A 21,759-nucleotide genomic window follows, 5' to 3' on the forward strand; every position below is an offset into this window, starting at 1 on the left:
TAACTCCTGATGAGGTTTATAGCACACTACATGTTCTTCTCTCTCTGGAAGGACATTATTAATTGATTTGAAAAGGGACATTTTCTCCTTTAAAAACTGCTGTATTATTGCAGGATATTAAGTTGTCCTACAAATAAGTAACATATTTAGTGCAAAAAAAAAATCACAGAATTTGTTTAGCATATACACAAGGAACTCAGTTCAGTTCATTATTCTGCCAAAGGAAAGCTGGAGGACCAAGAAATAAAGGTATCTCATTTTATTCAAAGTATGACGATATGTGTTATATTGGAGACACAGAAGACACCAGCTATTTCTGTCATTCACTTGCCTTTGGGTAAGACTACAGAAATACCCTAAATCATGGAGAATACTTGAGCTCAGATGGAGAATATCTGAAACTCTGCCAAGGACATCCAAAACAATGTGTGAAGTGTTAACAGTATTTTCTAAAGGCATATGCTCCGTTTGACTTGGAAGGTAAGTTTGAAAATAAGTACCGCAGGTAAATGTGAAAAGAACAACGCCTATTATTTTTTTCTCCTCTCCTCTCTCTCTGTCACCTCACTAAATTAAATATAAGCATGCCTAGCCACAATGCAGCAAAGACTGCATTTTAGCCTTAAGGTAAGTAATGAACTTTTAATATTAAGCACTAAATTACAAGTTTCTTAAAATAGTTTCCACAATACCTGAAAGGCATCCTGATGTTCATTCTTTCTGCATATTTGCACAATGTCTCCCATGGACAGTGAATTTTAACAAACATGATATCACTGTTTGTAACAGCTGGCTGTAAAGAGTGGTAACAAACAAATACATATTAATAATTCAAACTCTATGGCATTCACCTTTCTAAAATCATTCTTCAGCGTCAAATTCTGCTTTTAGGCCTGAAGTAGCCATGCAAATCTGAAACCGCTGTAAGTACACTCAGCTAGACAAAGGAAAATGAATAATTTTTTTTTCTCCCAAACCCTGTAATATGAGTAAACTAATAACTGTCAAAAGGAATCCATAGGACAGATCTTTGCTCATAAACGCAGCAGAAGTAAAGAAAGGCTTTATGTGGCCTTTTTTTGACATGGAATAAATGAATTAATTTTAAATCCCCTCAAAGTCATCTTAGATGAGCAGTTTGAAGACCATTCTGTGTGTCTCCAATTTAAGGAGAAGAGTGCTCAGCTGCTAGAGACATAAAAAACAGCTGAGAGAAGGCTGCAGGTCCCACTGCCAAAATGTTAATTCCAGGGAATGCTTAAATAAATGTGATCTCTGCGTGAATTGAGATTTTTTTGTAAAATTACAAGGAATACTCTACACAAATGTTTTTCATCATTAATTTATTTGTGAATAAAACAGCGGTTTCAGCATTACAGGTTCCTATATTTATCTTTTCTTATGAACACTTCAGTTTCACACCTTTCTCCCAGATGTATTTGCTTGAGTTTTTATAAGTAAATATTTTGATAGAGTTGAGTCTGATTAAAGCCTCTCAAAAACTTGAGTAATGAAAGGTTTGGAAAGTAAAGGTACAAGAAAATTCAGTTGAAAGCTAATAAAATTTAAAAAGTTCATAATTCTACCTGCCAGTTCCATAAAGTCATATCACAGTTCAATAATACTACTTCTAGGATTTTATTTTTCTCAAAAGATGTGAATAAAAAAATACTACTGGAAGACAACTTAAAACACTTGATATCTAGATCTATGAACTTATAAAAACATTTTTTTTTTTTCCTGAAGTGCCAGTACTTCTGAATTGACACCAGCTGAGATGGGATATTTATTGAAATCAGAACAAACCTAGATATTTTTCCTACTGGACTGTAACAATTTTTAAAAGCCTTAAACCCCAATTTTAATCCACTGTTCAGGTTAGTTATTTATTTATGAATATTCAACATGCAACATTGTCAGCTAGAACTTTCAAGGACTTCAAAACAGTTAAAAGCTCATTCTTTAATCACAGAACATGTAAGGTGCTTCTACTAAGTTGAAGAGTGTAACTCAAGATGAAAGACACATAAAGTAGAGGAGTTTACTTCAGGATAGACTAAATACATGCCTGTTTTAGAAGTAATTCACAAAAATGCAAAAATCCAAGGCTGTTTTCCTGGCTCTGTTTTCCTAAATTTTTATATTAATACTGTCGTTACTAGGGATAGATTAACTTGACACTGACAATTTTAACCTTTGAAAAACAGAGAGACATTTAGTACCATGCATTCTTGCATTCTGCCAAAAAGCATAGAGGTTACATATTAAAGCAACCACAAGAGTTACTAAAGCTTCTTCTGGTCTGCAAGCATAAGGAGCTGGAAGTTTTCCATCTGTACTGCACTACACCTATGTGGAGGCTACGTGTGTGTGTGTGTGTGTACAAGCATGCATCCCCAAACCGAGTTAAACACACATTGTGAAACAATTGTTATTATTAATTTAATAGTATTAAACAAATGGTGGGAACAGCCTGACTGGAAGGGCTTGTAAGAATGTCAGGAATCTTTTATAAATTCAGTAAAGTATGATAGTATTATAAAGGGGGTTTTACGTCACATAAGCTAAAAGTCTTACCTCTCGTTCTAACATCAACCCTTCTGCTCTCAAATTCTTCTCAAAAGTGCTTCTTTTTTCTACCTGTGGACTTGACTTTTTGTAGACCAAGATGTAATCAATGCGCTTTTTGCCATCTTTGAAGAAGAGTCCTGATGATGCCATGGCATCAGTCTAGAAAAGATAAAATAAAAATACACTAAATATGGCATCCATAGAGATGAAGAGCCCCATCACTAACTGCATGTAACACAGCATTTCCTAGAGCATTGAAATGTCCACGTATCTGCAGGATGAATATGTAAAGTCACAGGAACAGGCAGTTCATTTGCCTCAGTTGCTCAGGATTTCAAATTAATTAGAACAAAACAAAAGAAAATAAAATAGCTGCACAAAACCCATATTCTAGCTATTTCTTTCAGCTGTGCAAAACCTTAAGATTACTGTGTGGTATGTATTGATATGAACTTCTGTTAATCCCTACTTTCCAGCAGGAATTAAAAAAAATTAAAGGCAAGTAAATTAAACCAAGTTTCCCAGCTTCGTACCTGGGCAAATTTTATAGAACAAACATATCTGTATCTTCTCCAAGAAAGAAATAAATCTAAAAAATTAAAAAAGATACGCTATTGATTGGAATGTTTTCCTGGATATTCTAGCTGAAGTGCTTTTTCAATGCCATGTCAGCAATGTTTAAGTCTTGTCTAGTTCCTGCCCACCATGCTTGCAAACACAAGGGATTCTCTGACCTTGATATGGAAAACTCAGCTTTACACGCTGCTGCAAGCTATTTTTGCATTCTGTGTTTTTGCATGATTCAGAATAGACACTGACTGTATCAACTGGTGTCAGACTATGAAGACTTCGAAATCTGAAAAGGTAAACTGAGAAACTACCATAATCTTCTGGAGAATGCAGCACACATTTTAACACAAACTGTCCAGAACAAGTATGTTAGTTTGAAGTAAGATGCATTATATGTATGGGACCAGAAGTCTATGAATGCTGCATCTTTTAGTTAATAGGATGCTAGTCTTAGAAATTCATCCTATTGGGTTTATTTGATATGAAATTTATAATACTTAGAGTTATATCCAACAGTTACACTATTGATAAATAGAACCAAGTGTTAGTGCATGATATCAGCAATATAAATACTGGATACCAGCTCGCTTGTTTCTACGTGAAAGGTTTTTCTTACTCCCACATATCTCACTGCCAACTTCCTACATATTTAGTATTTCTGAGAACTCCTCAGTCTGCAAAACCTAAAGTTTTCTAACAGGATTCTTCCTCTTTCTCTGCTTTTTTAACTCCCAAAGCAGAAACCAAGGAACAGTCATTCTCAGACCACCTAGTGTTACAAAGGAGTGCACCATCACACATCTGGGTACACTACTTAAGTACATTAAGTTTCAATTTAGAGCACAATTAAGCTTATTTTACCCCTCAGCAGTTGGTGATGGCATCAATTGTCTGTCTTTTCCACATGACACTTTTCAAAACTAACTGTAAAAACATTCCATTACCTGCTCCAAGGTACACAGCTGCTTATGTGTTTTAGGAACAAGTCTGTAAATACAGAATGGGTGTTAGAAATCTCAACCGTGTCCCACTTGCCTAGAGTTATGCTGTCATTTTCATACGCTGCCTCAGATGCAACCATCCAGATGTGGAAGCAACTTCAGTCTTTAGAACACGGGAGAGATGAATTCAAATCCCTCCAGGCTAAGCCAAAACTAACCTGAGTCTTCTAGTACCTGGGTAAAAGTCTTCATTTCTAAGCAAAAAAGGTGGTATCCTTTTCTTTCTTCTTTGAATTGACATTTGCAATTTTCAGAATTTTCTATTTGCTTCATGTGCAACTTGCTGCGAGATGTGTAACTCACTCAGGGCCGCTGGGCACAGCGCAAAGATCAGGTACTGGGGCTTTTGGTGTATGAGTGCTGGTTGATCACTGCCACACTTGCCTCCTCATATACACCCAGGCCACTGGTGCCTTTCCTCCGTCACAAAATAACAGATAATGTCGAATTCAGAAACCTCTGAACACCTGCCCTTGGCCTAGCTGAGGGGAAATGCTAATTTAAGATGGGTCAAGAAACAGGCCAAATCACAGAAAACGTAACATGAACTAAAGTAACTAATACATTACAGAATATTATTAGCCTGAATTTAAGAATATATCTAGAGTCAATTATACAGATCACCTATGTGCAAAAAAATTCTAAAACCTAAAAATATGCAAACAAACCCAAACTACTAAATCTAGAGAAAAGAACAAAGGCAGAGAAGACAAGATGTCTAATGTAACCAAGAGAAACAATACGTAAACTAGAAAATAATTAGGAGAAATAGACAGACATAGGAAGAATAATTTTCCAGTCCTAAACTACTTTGGAAGTTTGCTAAGAATAGGAAATATCCTTTCCTTTTGCTTGGCTTTTAACTTCAGATTTTCCTTTTTTATTCCCATATGAAATTATGTTAAATATAACAGAAAAAAATAAAGAAAAAAGCGTAGCAAACCTTTGTTGAAGAATAGCATAACCTATACTCTAATAATTTATTTTTTATACATTCTTCTATTTCTACTTATCTCAAGGTATTCAGATAAATAGTATCTGAAGTCCAAATTAAGGTAGTCAAGATCATTAACCAAGATTATTAGTGCACTGAATATAGAGTCTGTCACCCCTTCTAAGAATTCTGAATGGGGATAGTAATAAAACCATTAATTTTTATTCTTTTGTTAAATGTCGTAGATGTAATGATCTAAAGATACAAGATGCAGAGGTTTGAAGGTGAGGTAGTAGACTTAAAGGTTTGAAAGTGCAAGTTTGAATATGCAAGTTTTTGAATACCCAAACTTTTTTCAGGTTCAAGACACAAGCAATGAATCCGCTCTTCAACAATGAAGAAATCCAGCACAAGCGTTTCACAAAAGCAGACTAGAGCCACTTTTTTGGTATGTGAAGCAGGCAAAATCAGATACAAAAATGGCCATAATTCCCCCAAAATGGAGATCTGGAACTTCTCTTATACAATTTCTGCTGATGCAATTTCTATACAGACATTCTACAAATTAGATCTACCTTTTTGTAATACTTCTACCTTTCTTTGGATTATTATTTCTAGCCTTTCTCTCCTCATTGCTAAAACATGGGATTTTCTTCAGTCTTGGAAAAACACGTCTTCTCTCTCAAATTAACAGTAAGCAAATATGCCCTCAGATTCATCTGCACCACAAAGAATTCTTTGGGGGCCATGTTCAATAAGTAATGAGTTGCGCTGATAATAGAAAGAAATTTTCCATCTGTTCATCTCAGACCACCTTCAGAGTACTACCACCACAGGCAGAGATGTGCAATAGTCAAGCCACCTGAACCACAATCGTGCAGTGAACCCGACCTATATTGGATTGATTTTGAGACTGATTCACTTTAATGCTACTGGCATGGCTAGTTTCACTTTAGTGCAATTCTCAAGCAATATTGTCCACCTATATTAGCAGGAATACCTGTAACAGTAGAAGAATTTATCTGGTGATTTAGGTGTTTTTTCCGGTTGATCTGAAGGAGGACCATAATGTGTACAGAGAACAGGGAGCAATAATTTCAATTAAATGTGTGAGTCAAGGCATATTGGCTATTATCTATACCCAGCACAGTGAATCAGTCTGTTAGTACAATGGGCATTCAGGCAAAGCATATTTATTATTTATCTGCTGTTTTGGACCAATAAATCTCTGATTCATTCTTTCACCTTTTTCTCGACACAGTAGAGGAGAAAAGCATCAGAAGAAATATTTTGTGCAAAGCCCTTACTCTCCTCTATTCTTTTTTAAGATTTCCTGTTTCACCTGAAAAATGTGTATAAAAAGGACTGATCAATGTTTGTTTTTCTCTCCAATCCTCTTCATCCTTTCTACCCTCTTAGTTTTCCCGATTTTCTGAAACAGTATCCACCTAATCTGCTTTCCTACATTTACACACATATGACAACTTCTTTAAGTTTGATTTGAAAAATTCCTTTTAGAGTATTGCTGTACAGTTCAGCTTGCAAACTCAGTTTTTTAACCTCACCTTGTTCTTTGCAAGCCTTTAAATACAAGAACTTTAAATTTTATCTATTTGTGTACCGAGGCTGTGAAGTGCTTTGTCACTCAACAGTAAACTGGCTTATAATGCAGAATTGGAACACACTGGTTTGCATCAGAGTAAAATATTACCTGAGGCTTTGCCACTACGGATCTGTTGCAGTTCTTTGGTTTTCTTTATTATTTGTCAACATTTTTTTCATTGATTCATAGCTTGTAATTATTACAACAAATAACGTGACATACTGCTTCAAAGTCTGAAACAGTGTAAAATTCAAAATACTGACATTATCATTCAACTGAAGGTTACAGTTTACACAAGACAAAACAAGTTGATCAGTTTAACCCAGAAAAGCTTTTGCTCAAGCAAAAAAAAGTGAAAGAAAAGTATAATACAAATACTTGGCAAAGTTATAAAATAAAGAGAGTACATTTCCATTCAAATGTGGCACAAGAATTTCATTGGATTTAGCCAACACGGAGGGATTTTTCAATAACCTATTTTTCAGATCCTAATTAATAAGCAATACCCTCTTTACAAAGTGGGAACAGCTATTTTAGAGGCTCTTACCCTCCCCAGTTAATTTAAATAGCACAATTCACAGAATATAACTACTGCAACTCCTCTGATTTCAGTCTACTGTTCTGCTCTGTAGATTAAACTTTTTCCAATTCTTCATGCCATACATAGACACAAATATTCTAGAAGAGTTGGAACCATTCCGAAAATAGTAAGCACATTTTAGATTTATGTCAGAGTAAATGACATAGTATGCACTGTAATATAATATATCTGCATACCTTCTTCTTTTTCCATCTCATACCAGTAAAATGTTTAAGTTAGTGTATAATTTGCACTACATAGGTAAATTCAGAGGTTAACTAGAACTAAATACAGATACAATGTATCTGTTGTAACCATTCCTTTCACCTTCACTCAACCACTGACAACTCTCAACAAGGCTAACATAACAGCAAGTGCTTAAATCTCTATAGCTGTACACATTTTTTATAATTTGTAAATGATTATTTATTTCCTCTTGGATGTGTGACTTATAGAATGCATTGTTCTCAGACACAGGCACGACCATGGAGTATCTAAGCACAGAGAGAACGCCTAGCTGGGCTGTGGATATTCTCACTTTTCCCGGCTTACAGTTCTCGGTCCTCTGATTTGCATGGGGATGGTGCTCCAAATTCTTCCTCTCCGTCCCTTTCCCAAGCTCATCTACTCCATATGGCAGCTTTATCTGCTACATGAACTTGCATTTCCATATATACCTGCATTGGGTTCGCGTGGCAAGGTTTTGGTAGCGGGGGGGGCTACAGGGGTGGCTTCTGTGAGAACCTGCTGGAAGCTTCCCCCATGTCGGACAGAGCCAATGCCAGCCGGCTCCAAGACGGACCCGCCGCTGGCCAAGGCCGAGCCCATCAGCGACGGTGGTAGTGCCTCTGGGAGAACAGAGTTAAGAAGGGGAGGGGGAAAACTGCACAACAGCATCTTCAGCTGGAGAGAGGAGCGAGAACATCTGAGAGAAACAGCCCTGCAGACCCCCAGGTCAGTGCAGAAGGAGGGGGAGGAGATGCTCCAGGCACCGGAGCAGAGATTCCCCGGCAGCCCCTGGGGAAGACCACGGTGAGGCAGGCTGTCCCCCTGCAGCCCAGGGAGGTCCACGGGGGAGCAGATCTCCACCTGCAGCCCGGGAACAGAGGACGCCACGCTGGAGCAGGGGGATGCCCGAAGGAGGCTGTGACCCCGTGGGAAGCCCGCGCTGGAGTAGGCTCCTGGCAGGACCTGCGGCCCCGTGGGGAGAGGAGCCCAGGCTGGAGCAGGTTTTCTGGCAGGACTTGTGACCCTGTGGGGGACCCACGCTGGAGCAGGCTGTGCCTGAAGGACTGCAGCCCGTAGGAAGGACCCATGCTGGAACAGTTCGTGGAGGACTGTCTCCTGTGAGAGGGACCCCACACTAGAGCAGGGGAAAAGTGTGAGGAGTCCTGCCCCTGAGGAGGAAGGAGCGGCAGTGACAACACATAATGAATTGACCCCAACCCTGTGCTGCTCAGGGGAGGAGGTAGAGAAGTCTGGAGTGAAGCTGAGCCCAGGAAGAAGGGAGGCGTGGGGGGAGAGGTGTTTTAAGATCTCATTTTTATTTCTCATTATGCCACGGTGATTTGCTTTGTAATAAATTAAACTAATTTTACCCAAGTCGAGTGTTTTGGCCGTGACGGTAATCGGTGAGTGATCTCTCCCTGTCCGTATCTCGACCCACGAGCCTTTCGTTATATTTTCTCTCCCCTGTCCAGCTGAGGAGGGGGAGTGATAGATCGGCTTTGGTGGGCACCTGGTGTCTAGCCAGGGTCAACCCCTCACAATACTCACCAAATTTTGTCACGCTGGGCCTAACTCTGCTACTTTTGAAATCAGTAAGCAAATTCCCATTGACTTGTCCAAATGTTTGCAACTTAAGTTGTGCTATGGCCAAACCTCAAGTACATTGAAACCACTAGGAAAGGTTGTGTCTAATTTGCTTCTACATAAAAGCTACAGAAAGAAACCTGCCTAGGAGAGAGCATGTACTAGGAAAGGCATGTACTATTTCCCTCTACCACCAGCCCAGCGTTCAGCCAATTTCAGCTCAGGTTTCTACGTATTTGATAACTTTCCATGGAATTCCTCTTCCATAACTTTGTCCAACTGCCCCCAAATCCATGTAATCTTTTAGAATCCACAACACCTTTGATAAGGTTTTCCACAGCTCATCTGGAGAGCCACCTGCTCTTCTTTGTTTTGAATTCAGGTCAAGTCAGTTTTATTTGATGCTTCATGGCTATATTTCTACAAACAAATATATGTGGTTTCTTAAGCTTTGTAGGACCTTATCATTACTATAATACAATTACTGAAACTATTTGACTCAAATATCCCCCCCTAAAATTAACTGTACCTCTAATGTACGCTATATAAATGAAAAATTAGTGATTTTCAAAGCAATCACTATTCTTTTTTGGCCAAACATGTACAGCCTTCCTCTCGTAACACTTCCTTACTAAACTTCACAATTACCTCGTCAGACATGACCTATTAATAGAAAATATTAATGTAGAGGAAGTATTAATATGTTGATGATACATACATTAACATGTTATTATGCATATGCTATATATTGCAATAGCATATTGTAGTATTTTTATTATATTAATAATATAAAATATGGACTATTTTGTCAACGAAAGTCAGATTTTAATATTCAACCACACTTAATAGCATTCAAGCCAAGGCAAAAAGCTAACCCTTTGTAACATTCACCTTGACAATACAAAGGGACCACCCCTCCAGTGGAGTTCCACTTTCTCATCTTAAGCTTGCAACTTCAATCACTACTCATCTGACCACTGACCAATTTTTGGAAATAGCCCTTAGCAGTCTGTATTGTGTTAATTATTCTAGGGCATTAATTAAAAAGCCACTTGAGGACTCTTAAATTATGTTGGCATTGGTTTATACAATGAAATAGTACAGCAAACTGAGATCCCAGCTTGTGAAGCTTTACTTCAACCTATTTGATTCATCAACTCGATGTCTACTTATATACATGCTATTATTGACTCTGGCTGGAATAGTTAAAAGGAAAAAATTCAAAGTATTTCAGTGTGAATTTAGCCTAGGAAAAGCTGCGCTATGAGATTCTACATGTCTTTATATTAATGAATTAATTTATTCTAACTTACTATCAACATCCAGTAAATCAAGTCTGACATGAAAGAAATTGTCTAACCTGTTCATTTCATGTATAAGATTTTCATTACCATTACCTAACTTATAATGCCAAATGAAAATCAGGGTACAAGACCTTTAATAATTATATTTTATGGTTTGCCTTACAGCTTCCTGAAATTTGCCAGCAATGACAATGAAAATGACCATGATTTCTACTTATTTTATACATATGTACACGTAAACACAGAGGCTGACAACTATTTCTTTTAACATCATCCGTTAGTAGTTTGCTGCTGATGCACTTTGTACATTGCTTTAGAACATATCTAAAAAAATAGTTTCATCCACTACCCTTGCAATCAGTAGTTAAAACATCAATAAAAGCACAACACAGGTGCTAGTCTAGCAGCACACACACAGTGCACTGGACTCAGCCTGAAGCAGGTTATTCCGACCCAAGGTACCCGCACAGGGAGAAACAACTTTTACATTGGGCTGTAGCTCAGGCAGTGGAGAGTCTGTGTTTCAATTTCTAACTTCAAGGACTGTCATTTCCTTAATAAAAAGAACATAAGGAAGTTTCACATTTATATGAACATATAGAGAACATAAATTCTCAGCCATAATCAACAACAGGAGCGTTCACTTACATAAGTGCTGACTGATACAGTACACAAGAATTAAGCCCCCACAGCATGATATGTTTATTTTGCCTCTACAGCAGACAGGATGAAGTTCAACTTTCCTCTGTGTGGGTGGTGTAATTTGGATTTAGATTTGTAGAACTATGTAAAGGAAAGTAAATATATGAACATACTAGTATCTGGGATCCAAAAAGACCGATGGATGCACGCAGCTGGACCTCAGGATTCTTTCTTTACAATTTGCACCCCAAGTTTGCTAAATTTCTCTCCCCCAAATCTTTCATTTCATGGTGATGATGTTCGGAACAAAATTCGTTTCCTCCCTAAGACAGCTCGTGAATTCTGACAGCTAAATGTGCTAGAGAAAAATCATTTTGATAAACCCTTACAAATAATGAAGCAACATACCAGAGAGACTTATTCAAACGTCTTGGGATTTTTCCCAGGGAAACTACAAGAAGAGAAGAAAAGGGAAGAAACCACCAGTAGAAAAAGTGATGCTACTGCTGGAAATGGAAGCACTGAATCCAAGCACTGAGTCCCAGCATCACCACTCCATAATAGCACCACCTCGCCAGTAGCATTTTTTACAGACAAAGATGTAGGGAAAAGTTGTAGAACCAGAAAACATTGGAGGAAGGATGAAAGACAAGTAAACAGACTTTGAAATGTATTTGCTTCCTCATGGAAACAACAACATGTTCACTGACCTACTGCTGACTCATAAAACTTTTGTAAATGCCACCACAAAGTTTATTGGCATGGAGTCTTACAGCCCAGACAGGACTGTAGGGAACATCATATATAGATATATATACATATTCATAAAAAAATCACTTTGTACACTAGCAAGGAAAATCAGCTTGGAATGGAGGAGTAAGAGGGGGAGAACGAAGCTTACAATGCAAAACACACTGGTTATCAGAGGTGGGGCAAGGGAAAGCAGTTTTCTGTGTCTCTTTATGTCTTGGTTTTTAAGAGAAGTTTTAGAGATAATAATGGACGAGTTCAGGGGTATTACATCATGAAAAAGACAGAAGTAACCATGGAAATAATTTGAGGAACTAGGGCAAGAATTTTGACAGTGATAAAGTCTGATGTGTGAAATTCATGGGCATTGTCACTACCTAAACCTGCAAAATCTACATAAATAGCTTTCCTGTTCTAACTCTGAGTAGAATGGTTAGTTATTTCTCATAAAAGAAAACTTTCTTCTAAGAACAATAATAAATTATATTGGAACTTCATAAGATGCTATGAAGTAGAAGGATTACTGGCTGATTTGTGAAAGCCACCTTATTTATTTTGATTATTAATTTTCCCTAATACTGCTACCATTAACTTTGCATTAACACCTTCAGTAATATTCACACTGAAGGACGCCAGCATTTCAGTGCTTAGTGTCTACATTCAGAGCCTATGACTCTTACCTTTATGTATTTTCTGGAAATAAATACATTTCTGATGCTAACTACAATGGGATTATTTCCATGAACAAAAGTGAGATTCCTAATTAATGCTTGCTTTGTTTCAGGATGTTTAAAAATCAAACCTGGGACACCAACAGGGTTACAAACTTCTTAAGTTACATGGAATTAGCTGTGAAAATACTTTAAAAGACTTTAAAATATAGTACTGGACTCATTTTTCACATTTTAAAAATCATACTCTGATTAAGAAGACTCCAAGGTGTGCTTTATGGGAAATTTTCTAAGCACATGACTAAGTTAGCAATCATTTTTTTGTGTTTGAAGGGGTTTGGAATGGGTATGTCAGAAATAGATTTATTATATTCATCTTTTCAATTACTTAATTCCAAAAATATAGATTGACTTTAAGTGTATATTGTTTTGTGTTTTTTTTTTTTCTTTTGCAAATAACCATGAGCATAACAATGTAGGAAAGATGCATATGCATATTTGCATATGCAAAGATATCCAAACTATCTTGGGCATCAGAGACAACACAGCCTGGTTAACATGACAGGCTGCCATAATTACCCATGCTAATGTATTTCTGTGTATACTGCACTGTACTGTGCAGAACCTAGCTGTTTTCTGAACAGAGAGGAAGACTTCCAGAAATATCTGACCTTCTCAATAAAACTGCAGTTTAATTTTTTAGGAGGAAACTAAAGTATTAGTAATTATTTTAGCTTCTTCACAGAGAACATTTTTTTCCATTTTCATTCTGCTCAGACTTACAGAGTAAGCATGCAAAATACATTTGTATATAACATGAAAAATACATTTTGCTTCAGGAAAGGAGTAGGTTTAGGTGATCTTATGCAAAAGTTTGAAAGGAAGTCTGTTCAGTGTTACTGTATGAGGAAATAGCAATGAAGGACATTTGGAGGCAGGAGGAGGCTTCCCATTTTTAATACTTAACCAATTCTATTTGCTCTTTAAGTCTAACAGGGAGGCCTTAATAAGAAGCATACTGACATGACCACTGAAAATTTTTCTTTACATGTTTATTTTTTTAAACTTTCATCTTTATTATAAAAGTACTTGCTACTTTCCCTGCATTTCCTGAGCTTTTTTTTTTCCTTTTTAAACAAAACCTCACAGCAGATGAGAGCCATGCACTAGAAGCATAAACATGAAGTTAACTTTTGTTGCACTTTAGCATGTCATTCTATTCTGGGATAATGATTTTATCTGTTATCATTCTTTTTAAACTGTATTTACTTTTATGTTATTAGACTGCATTTGTGGATTGCTCCTTATCTATCAGGCTCCCTTTGCTATTCTCCTTTCCAGTACATTGCTGTCAGCTGACTTCTTGTTCTCATTTATACCCTAAAACATTTTTATTGCTAAACCTTCTCTTTCAGCACGCATGCCTGGCTTCCACTGAACGCAAGAGCAGGATTATGAGTGAAATAGCGTATGTGAAATTAGTGATAAATTGACAGGATTAGAACATATAGCACAAATCTGTGCAGCTCTGAAAGTCATGGACCTAAACAGGAAAAAATGAAAACTGAAAATTCCTGCAAAAGGGTGGAAAATGAAATATTAAGATTGAAGAATATTTTTATTCTGCAGATGTTACATTTAATTTATTCCATTTTTCAAAACCACCATGAAATTCTGTAAGTGGAATATTTGTTTTGCAGGAGAGAGAGGAATAGGTATGTTCAAAATCACAAAGAATCCAATAAAATGCCTAAACAATATATTTCAGGTTTTCATGGGTAGATTTATCTTTTAATAATCACTGTAATAATCTACACTGAATATACTGAGTTTTGCTCAAATTATAATGAATTTTCAGCAATATGTTCAGCTCATTAGATACAATTCTCCATATGTTTTGGCCAATTGCTTACTTAAGATCTTTGAAATTCCTTCGAAGTTATGTAACATTTCTGGAGACAGAAAGATAAATCATTTCAGACCCTATCCAACACAAAGCTAGTCTGGACATGCAGTATTATAGCGGATATCAGTAGACACCAGAAAAAAGCAGTAAACTAGGCTACTAGTTTAGGCAGGCTACTATATAGGCAGTATTTCCTTATAGTTCCTGAACCCATAGTGATAATATGTGAACTTTGTTCTAAAAATCCTTTCTTTACCTTGCTAGATGGCAAAATACACTACCTAGATAAAAAATTCATCAGATCAAAGAGAGCAACAGTAATGTAGTGAACGAAAGGAAATGCAAGAGTAATTTCTCAAATATTCGTATCTTGCCACTATACACATGATAGTAATTGGTACAGAAAAGAATTCACTGCTCCTGACTTCAATGCTTCTCTGGACAAATGTTGTCTTCCATTCAAGTGAATAAAGCCTGTTTAAACCTGCTTTCCCTTCTTAGTGAAACTAGAACATGTCCAATACCAACCTTCCAGGCAGGGGCCTTCTCATTTCCTACATTTCCCTTGCAAAAGCAGATACTACTCATTCCATACTTTGCTCAGCAGCCACTTGTTGGCATCATTCCTCTGCATGAGATCCCTTGGCAGAATCACATATGTGTAGTCATACTTTCTACACAATCTCAACAGCAGTTGGTAATGAAAAGATGGCAGAGATGGGTAATGAAGACAGCTTTTTAATGGGTCTGAACGACTCACGATTTTTCAGTATGAAATCTGTGGATTCTGAAATGATACCGGCCTACACTAAAAGAGATGATGACTTATAAATCATAATCAAGGAAATGAGAAAAGTAGATGACTATCAAGATGAATGTTGGCATCCAGATGCTATATCAAAGATATCTGATATTGCTAAAGCTTTAAAACTGCAGCAATACAAACCAGATTTATGGAAAGTGATGATGCATCATATATGTGATCTGAAACACTAAACAATTCCTGAAAAAAAGGTGTATTGGCTTTCATCATGTCAGCAAGACAAGTTTGTTATCGCAGAAGTATTCAAGTAGCTCATCATTGAGACAGATAATAGTACCACGAATTAACTGCAAATAATTTTTTTAAGCAATTTTTCCCTGAGTCTCTCAGGCATAAAACAATCCTTCCAAACCAAGTCTAAATTAGAATCATTAACAAGCAGAAAAGACGAATACACTTTTCTCCTTGTATGCTTTTGCCAATGCAGTGTTTCTCATTTTCATTCTCTGGTCAGGCTGAGACTTTCTTTATCATGATAGATCAGTTTCTCTTCCAAATATATGAGAGGACTTACCAGCTATAAAGCTGTAGAGCAGTCTTCTGTGCTTTTAACAAGTCTCGAAAAGAATTAGAAGCCTCCTTTTGCTAGTTTCATATCCGTTTGGGGAAGAAGTTTCCCTTGGACATCTACTAATTGCCACAAAGACTTGTACAATAATCCAAAGGCAAAATAGTAACTTTCTTTTCTAATATAAGACTAATCTAAATCCCCTCTGCCTTTTTCCTGTGGAGGCAGGCGAACAGTAAACAGGAGAATCCTGCTTGGTTGCCTCATTTGCAAGAACAGTATAAAAGCAGAAGGAAGTTTCCAAAGTAATTGCTGTGATAAAAGGAGTTGTCAAGGTTAAAAGCCAGATGTGGCTTCAGAAGACTGTTTTTAAACTCTGAAGCACTTTGTTCAGTAGGTCAGGACATAAGAAGATTGAGACATAAAAAGTGCATTTTTGTTTAAACTTAATACAAATACAAGGCTCCTCTTTAAACTTTGAAAGAAAGTTAGCATACTGGCTGCCTATAAACTTTACATCATTCCTGAATGCAGGCCTTGGAGAAAACACAGCTACTGGTGATTTTATATTTTACATGAAAATACAAAAAATATTTTGCTTTAGCACAATGAAATGCCTGTTACTAGATAATCTGTTACCAGATTTTTTTGGTAGCAGTCTTACCCATTATTAAAAATATTTTAAAATATTAAAAATATAATGCTCTATAACACAGTCTATATTCTGCAAATTCTGCATGATTTTTTCTGTCTTTTAGGCCACATTTAACATAAAAGGTTTTGTCTACCTAATCAACAAAATCAAACGAGAACATCCATTATTATTATTTCTGTCTTAATTCAGCTAGCCTTGCAGAAACAGACAAAACACTTGTGAACACAAAAAGTTCTCACTGCAATGGTTTAGATTAAAATATAACCCTTCTCTGTCGTTACTGAAGTTTCATTTTCACATCACAGACTTCCAGTCTGTAAATACGATTAACTGTAAACCTATATAAAAGTTATTAGATAGCTATTATTATAAAAGTTCTTTTCTAAAAGCCTCCCATGAAATGAAGTCTTAGAGATCACATCAACCTGCTACCTATGTTCCAGAATCCTGTAGTAATGAAGATCAGCATGACTGAGAAAACAAGCTTTACAACAGTTACATGACTCTCGGGAAACATGCGTTCAATGCTAAAATCACAAACTGCCACAGGCATAATGGATGACAGAACTGTATAATGGCCTACTGAAGAGTATACTGTATGTAAAGCACAGAAACTTAAAGCTATTTAAAGCATTTCTAGATTTGTAGCATGGGATTATTCATGCCTTTATATACCAAAAGAGAATTGCTGGAAAAAAAGTTGTGCTGCAGAATACACTACTTCCAATGCTTGAAGAAGAAAAGTACTCAGAACTTCTTGAGGTTAGGTCATTTGTCATATATTTACAAACAATTATGCTTAATGGAAAGGACAATTAAGGGTGTCCCAGCAAGAACAACAACAAAAAACCAAACATGTTTTGAACTGAAAATCCATCATAATTCTTTGGCATTATGGTGGGTGAACTGCTGTAGAAAACGCATTGTGATGAATACTGTGATTAGGTTATTACTCAGCAAGATAACATGCCAGTTTTATCTGGTGAGATGGCTTTTCCAGTGCTTTAGTTGAGGTTCCTGAAAATACTCCTACACTCTCCTACACATAAGTGGATTTTATTGTTCATTCAATGTGTCTAGCTATACTTTGGATTTTGCTTAGAAGGACAATCCTACACTTCAGATCACTCTCAACTGATCATTTGCTACATGAACTTAGTTCTTCCAAACTCTCATAATTTCCTGAGGCCTCCCAACTGACATGAATTCACTCCATACTGGGAATCCTATGTCCTGAATTCTGTGCAATATATATTTCCTGAAAGTAGGCTACTGTCTCTTATATGAGTCGATATGAATCATTAGAATCCTTGATTCTATGTAATTTTGTTTGCTTTTGGTACAGAGAACTCCATTTACTGATTCTGTAGGTCAAACTATAATAGGGGAGCCACCTAAATTTCTTATCATGAGATGCCTATTTAAGCTGCAACTTATCCAATCCCTTAAAAATGATATTTTAAAAATATTTAAGCACATTCTCACTATTGATACAATTCGATAATTTTTTGTGTCTGTTACCTTTAAAGATGATTTAGTCCGAGGTTCAGTTTTCTGTCTGGTAAGCTTGTTTTGAATAAGCAATGACTGATCTGTACGAGCATCGTAATTTCCATGTTCTGAATCATCTGTGTATGTGTCTTTGTCCTTTCCTATGTCTGAAGGAAAAAGAGAAGAAAACAGTGGGCTCATTTCAGGTTATGGTAAACTAACAGTATTGTTACAGCCGCAGTTGAATATTCCTTTTAAGTATCCACTTTTCAGCAACTTATATTCTATCGTTTTCTGCAGAAGTTTTTTACTTGAAAAGTCATTATGTTTGTTTTAAACTAGAAGTGAGTTCTATTTTTGGCAGAAGGCTTATAGAAACACTTTTATTACCATTCAAACCAAAAAAGCCCACAACATTCTTTACAGTATTTTTAAAAAAACACAATGTGATATAAAGCAAATATTCAAACGTTTTTGTGCTTGACTCACAATTGTCGGGACTCAAAACGTGTTATCAAATAGGCAGGTGCATCCCAGAGACAAGAGTAACATCTCACGTTTTAAATTTAAGCAAGCAATCAAAATGCCTGATTCCCCTACATACGTGCTGCTCATCATTAGATATGGTATTTGAAAACTTGCATATTAAGTGTTGCAGTGACCACTTCAGAACACATTTTAAGAGGTGTACGTGATGGTGGTAGAAGATAGTTGACACCATGAAGAAAGTGTTTGCATTGGATTTGTTTTAATCGCTCAACAGAAGGTTTTATAAAAACTGAGTATCCTAAGACAGATGCACGTGACTGAGGACCTTCCTCAAAGCTCTCTACGACCCACTCTCAAAGACCGAATTTCCTCTTGCATCACCACTGCAAGCACGTTAGGACTCAAGTCTCTGAGTCTTTTTTGTCCTCTGCCAGAAGGGTGACTTTTTTCCAGACATTTAATTTCTGTGCACATTCTCCATCAAAAAATTATGACAATACTTACTGTATATACCCAGCATGAGTAAAATGAGGGGTAATGTCTGTACAATGTTGGACCATGTAAGTTTTAATGAATGTTGGAAAATTGTTAGTCTTGAAAAAATATCTTAAAGATGAAGAAGATGGAATAATTATTCCCACACAATTATATCTTGGACAAATTGGAAATAGAAACATATTCAGACACAAAAGTTACCCACAAATCCTGAGCCAAGTTCTCATCTCAGCTTTCACATCAACATGGGAAAAGTCAGGGGGAATGGGAACAGCATTTAGCCCAGTAATTCTAAACCCTAAATAGAAGCCAAGAAACAAGTCATGGTTGCTGTGGGAACCACAATCTTGAATTTCCTGAATTTTGTATTCATGAAAGCTCATCTGCAACAACAAAGTATTTTTCATTAAGTTGTTCAGTTAAACTCTCCACAGTAAGTACTACAGAAAAAAAAATAACCACAATTATCTCATGTAGCCTAAACATTTCTGAGATGGAATATTAAACTGGAACATGTACCAAGAGCTGGTTTTTTCTGCAATTTAGCTACTTACATAATGATTACACAAAATGAGCCTAGTAATTTCTGATATTGATATTAACCTCAGTAAATCTGTGAAGGGATTTCTTAATGTACAGAATAGCCTGTTTTAATTGTCAGAGCACCAAACTCAGATTTCATTTATTTTAAACAATGTTTTAACCTAATATATAGGTTACTCTCTGGTCAACAAAAATGAATGTAATAAAAAAACTGTGAAGAAGGTTTCAAATAGTAGGTATACAAAGTAGGAAACAGGACATTTAAGCAACTTTGCAGATTTGACTCATGCCCAGATGTGATGAGCTCTTAGCTTTACTAAAGATGAAGAGCTTGTAATAGAAGCCAGTAAAATGAAGAGGCAGGACTATGAAACCTAAACTCTTGTATCTAGATAAGCCCTTTAAGCTGAAAGAAAGACTCTACTTACATTAAAAGTCTGTTTTTATGAGGGAAGTTTTACAGGATTAGACATTATGAGTACACCTAATACTGCAAAAAAACCTTTGCAGAAGTACATAATGTCTTATTTAAACAATTTAAAGTTATGAAATAAGTTTTCCCTTAGTGCTCAACATAATTTTACCTGCTAAACATTTTGTTTTCAAGGACAGAGCTTTTAAATTGTAGCGTATCTTTTCTGTTAAAAAAAAAAGGAAAAAAAAAAAAGCCTTCCATTTAGAGACACCTGCAGTCTTGCCTGAAATATAGACAAAAAAGGTTTTAGCAACAAAAAACCCCACAAAAATAGAGAAATTTAGAATTTAAAAGGTACATTTCTTATACAAAATTTAACGATACTTGCTATTATATCTTTCAGCAGTTTATGACTTATTTTATGCACCTAAAGCACTGTCCCACAAAGTAATGGTATCAATACAGTAAAAAGGGGAGGAATGAAGATTAAAAACATATCATTTAAACATTGCACTTGAATAAGCATTTGCTACACCTGTCTGAAAAAATGCCAGGCTGAGAGATGTAGCATACAATCCATACTTTAAAAGTATATTCAAAAGTGCGCACTTTTCTTAACATTCACGTAGTTTTAGACTTTAATGTCAACAAAACACCTAAAGCTTTGTAGATACTTTGAATAGACTAGTTAGTCCCATTTACCTCTTCTGCAGCATATATTAAAACAAAATTTTAATATAAATAATTATACTGAAAGAAAAAGTTCAGTGGATTGCATCATATTTCTATACCAGAACAGGTTAGAAAGAACAATTGCAACGCGTGTGTGTTTTCAAAGCGTGTATGTTTTGGGAGGCTCATTCTGTTTCTTAAGTTGAACTTTCTGTAAATTTCTTTTGATTAGTCTTAAAATTTTTAAAGAATAGAGAATGAAATTTGTTGGCTTTAGGAAAAGATCTTGAGAGAAGATGACAAAAAAGAAACTTTGCCACTAGTAGCATTGACTATATTTTTGTATTTTTCTATGACCTGGTGCTTTTTCTGTAAAAAGATATCCACTACTTTTAATAAAAGAGAAGTCTCTCTTCAGTCATATTCCCACCCACCAAGCCAAAATTGCATTCCCTTAAAGATAAACTTACTCAACCTAAATTAACTTGAGCTTGATTGTTTCCAGTGTCACCAATGCACACTACAATACACAGTAATTTGACTCTAAGTCGTTCCTCAATAACTGCAGTTTCTAAACTTCCATGACATTTTTATACAATGCTTGTCTATAAAGTAACACTATTTTCTTCCATCTTTTCCTCCACAATCTCTATTACTTGTTTTGCATTTTAACTGCCACTTGGGATTGCCACAAGCAAAACCAAGACAGCATCCCTGAACGTCATGGCTAGAGTTGCAGAATTTTTTATTATTTTTTCAGGGCTGTTTTGAGTGTTTGAGCCTGGCTAGACACCAGGTGTCCAGCAAAGCCGCTCTATCACTTCCCTCCTCAGCTGGACAGGGAAGAGAAAATATAACTGCCCACGAATATTTTTAACATAACATACCCCAAAAGCAATGACATGGACTAACAGTCTTTCTATTTGAGTTGCATTATGAGTATCCATCTTTAAATTCAAACATGGAGTTTTTACTTGGCTGCAGCTCCACAAAATGTCATGAGAAAAGCCTGCCTGCCTCAAGCTCTTTCCCTCTGCACTGTGGGAAAGCTACTGTTTACTTCATTTTTTATTTCTCATCATGCCTTCCCTGGCCTATGACAACTCATTTGGTTGTTATTGTTGAGAAAAACTGCCAGCTCTCCCTGCTCTTGTAGTTCTTGGATGGGCTCTAATGCCAACCAACACAACTAGCCTGCTTGACTTTGGGAGGGGGAGGGTGTAGACAACAAGCCATAGGAGGAAAAAAAAAACCAAATCCAATTCATATTGCTCCAGAAGCTCAGGCTTTTACACCAATTAACAGAAAGATGGCTTCTTAACAG

At 36.4% G+C, this 21,759-nt stretch overlaps 1 protein-coding gene across 1 annotated transcript in view; it reads right to left on the minus strand.

The window, feature by feature from the left end:
* Positions 1-21,759, minus strand: part of ANO3 (anoctamin 3) — a 147,478-nt gene that overhangs the window by 64,542 nt on the left and 61,177 nt on the right. Inside the window, exons 4-6 of the mRNA XM_049820662.1 lie at positions 17,852-17,988; positions 2,578-2,730; positions 693-793 (exon numbers count right to left, since the gene is read on the minus strand). Coding sequence (XP_049676619.1) covers positions 693-793; positions 2,578-2,730; positions 17,852-17,988 — 391 coding nt within the window. The remainder of the gene's footprint in view (positions 1-692; positions 794-2,577; positions 2,731-17,851; positions 17,989-21,759) is intronic.

Source organism: Accipiter gentilis, chromosome 17, assembly GCF_929443795.1.
Source record: "Accipiter gentilis chromosome 17, bAccGen1.1, whole genome shotgun sequence".
NCBI classification, from domain to species: Eukaryota; Metazoa; Chordata; class Aves; order Accipitriformes; family Accipitridae; genus Astur; species Astur gentilis.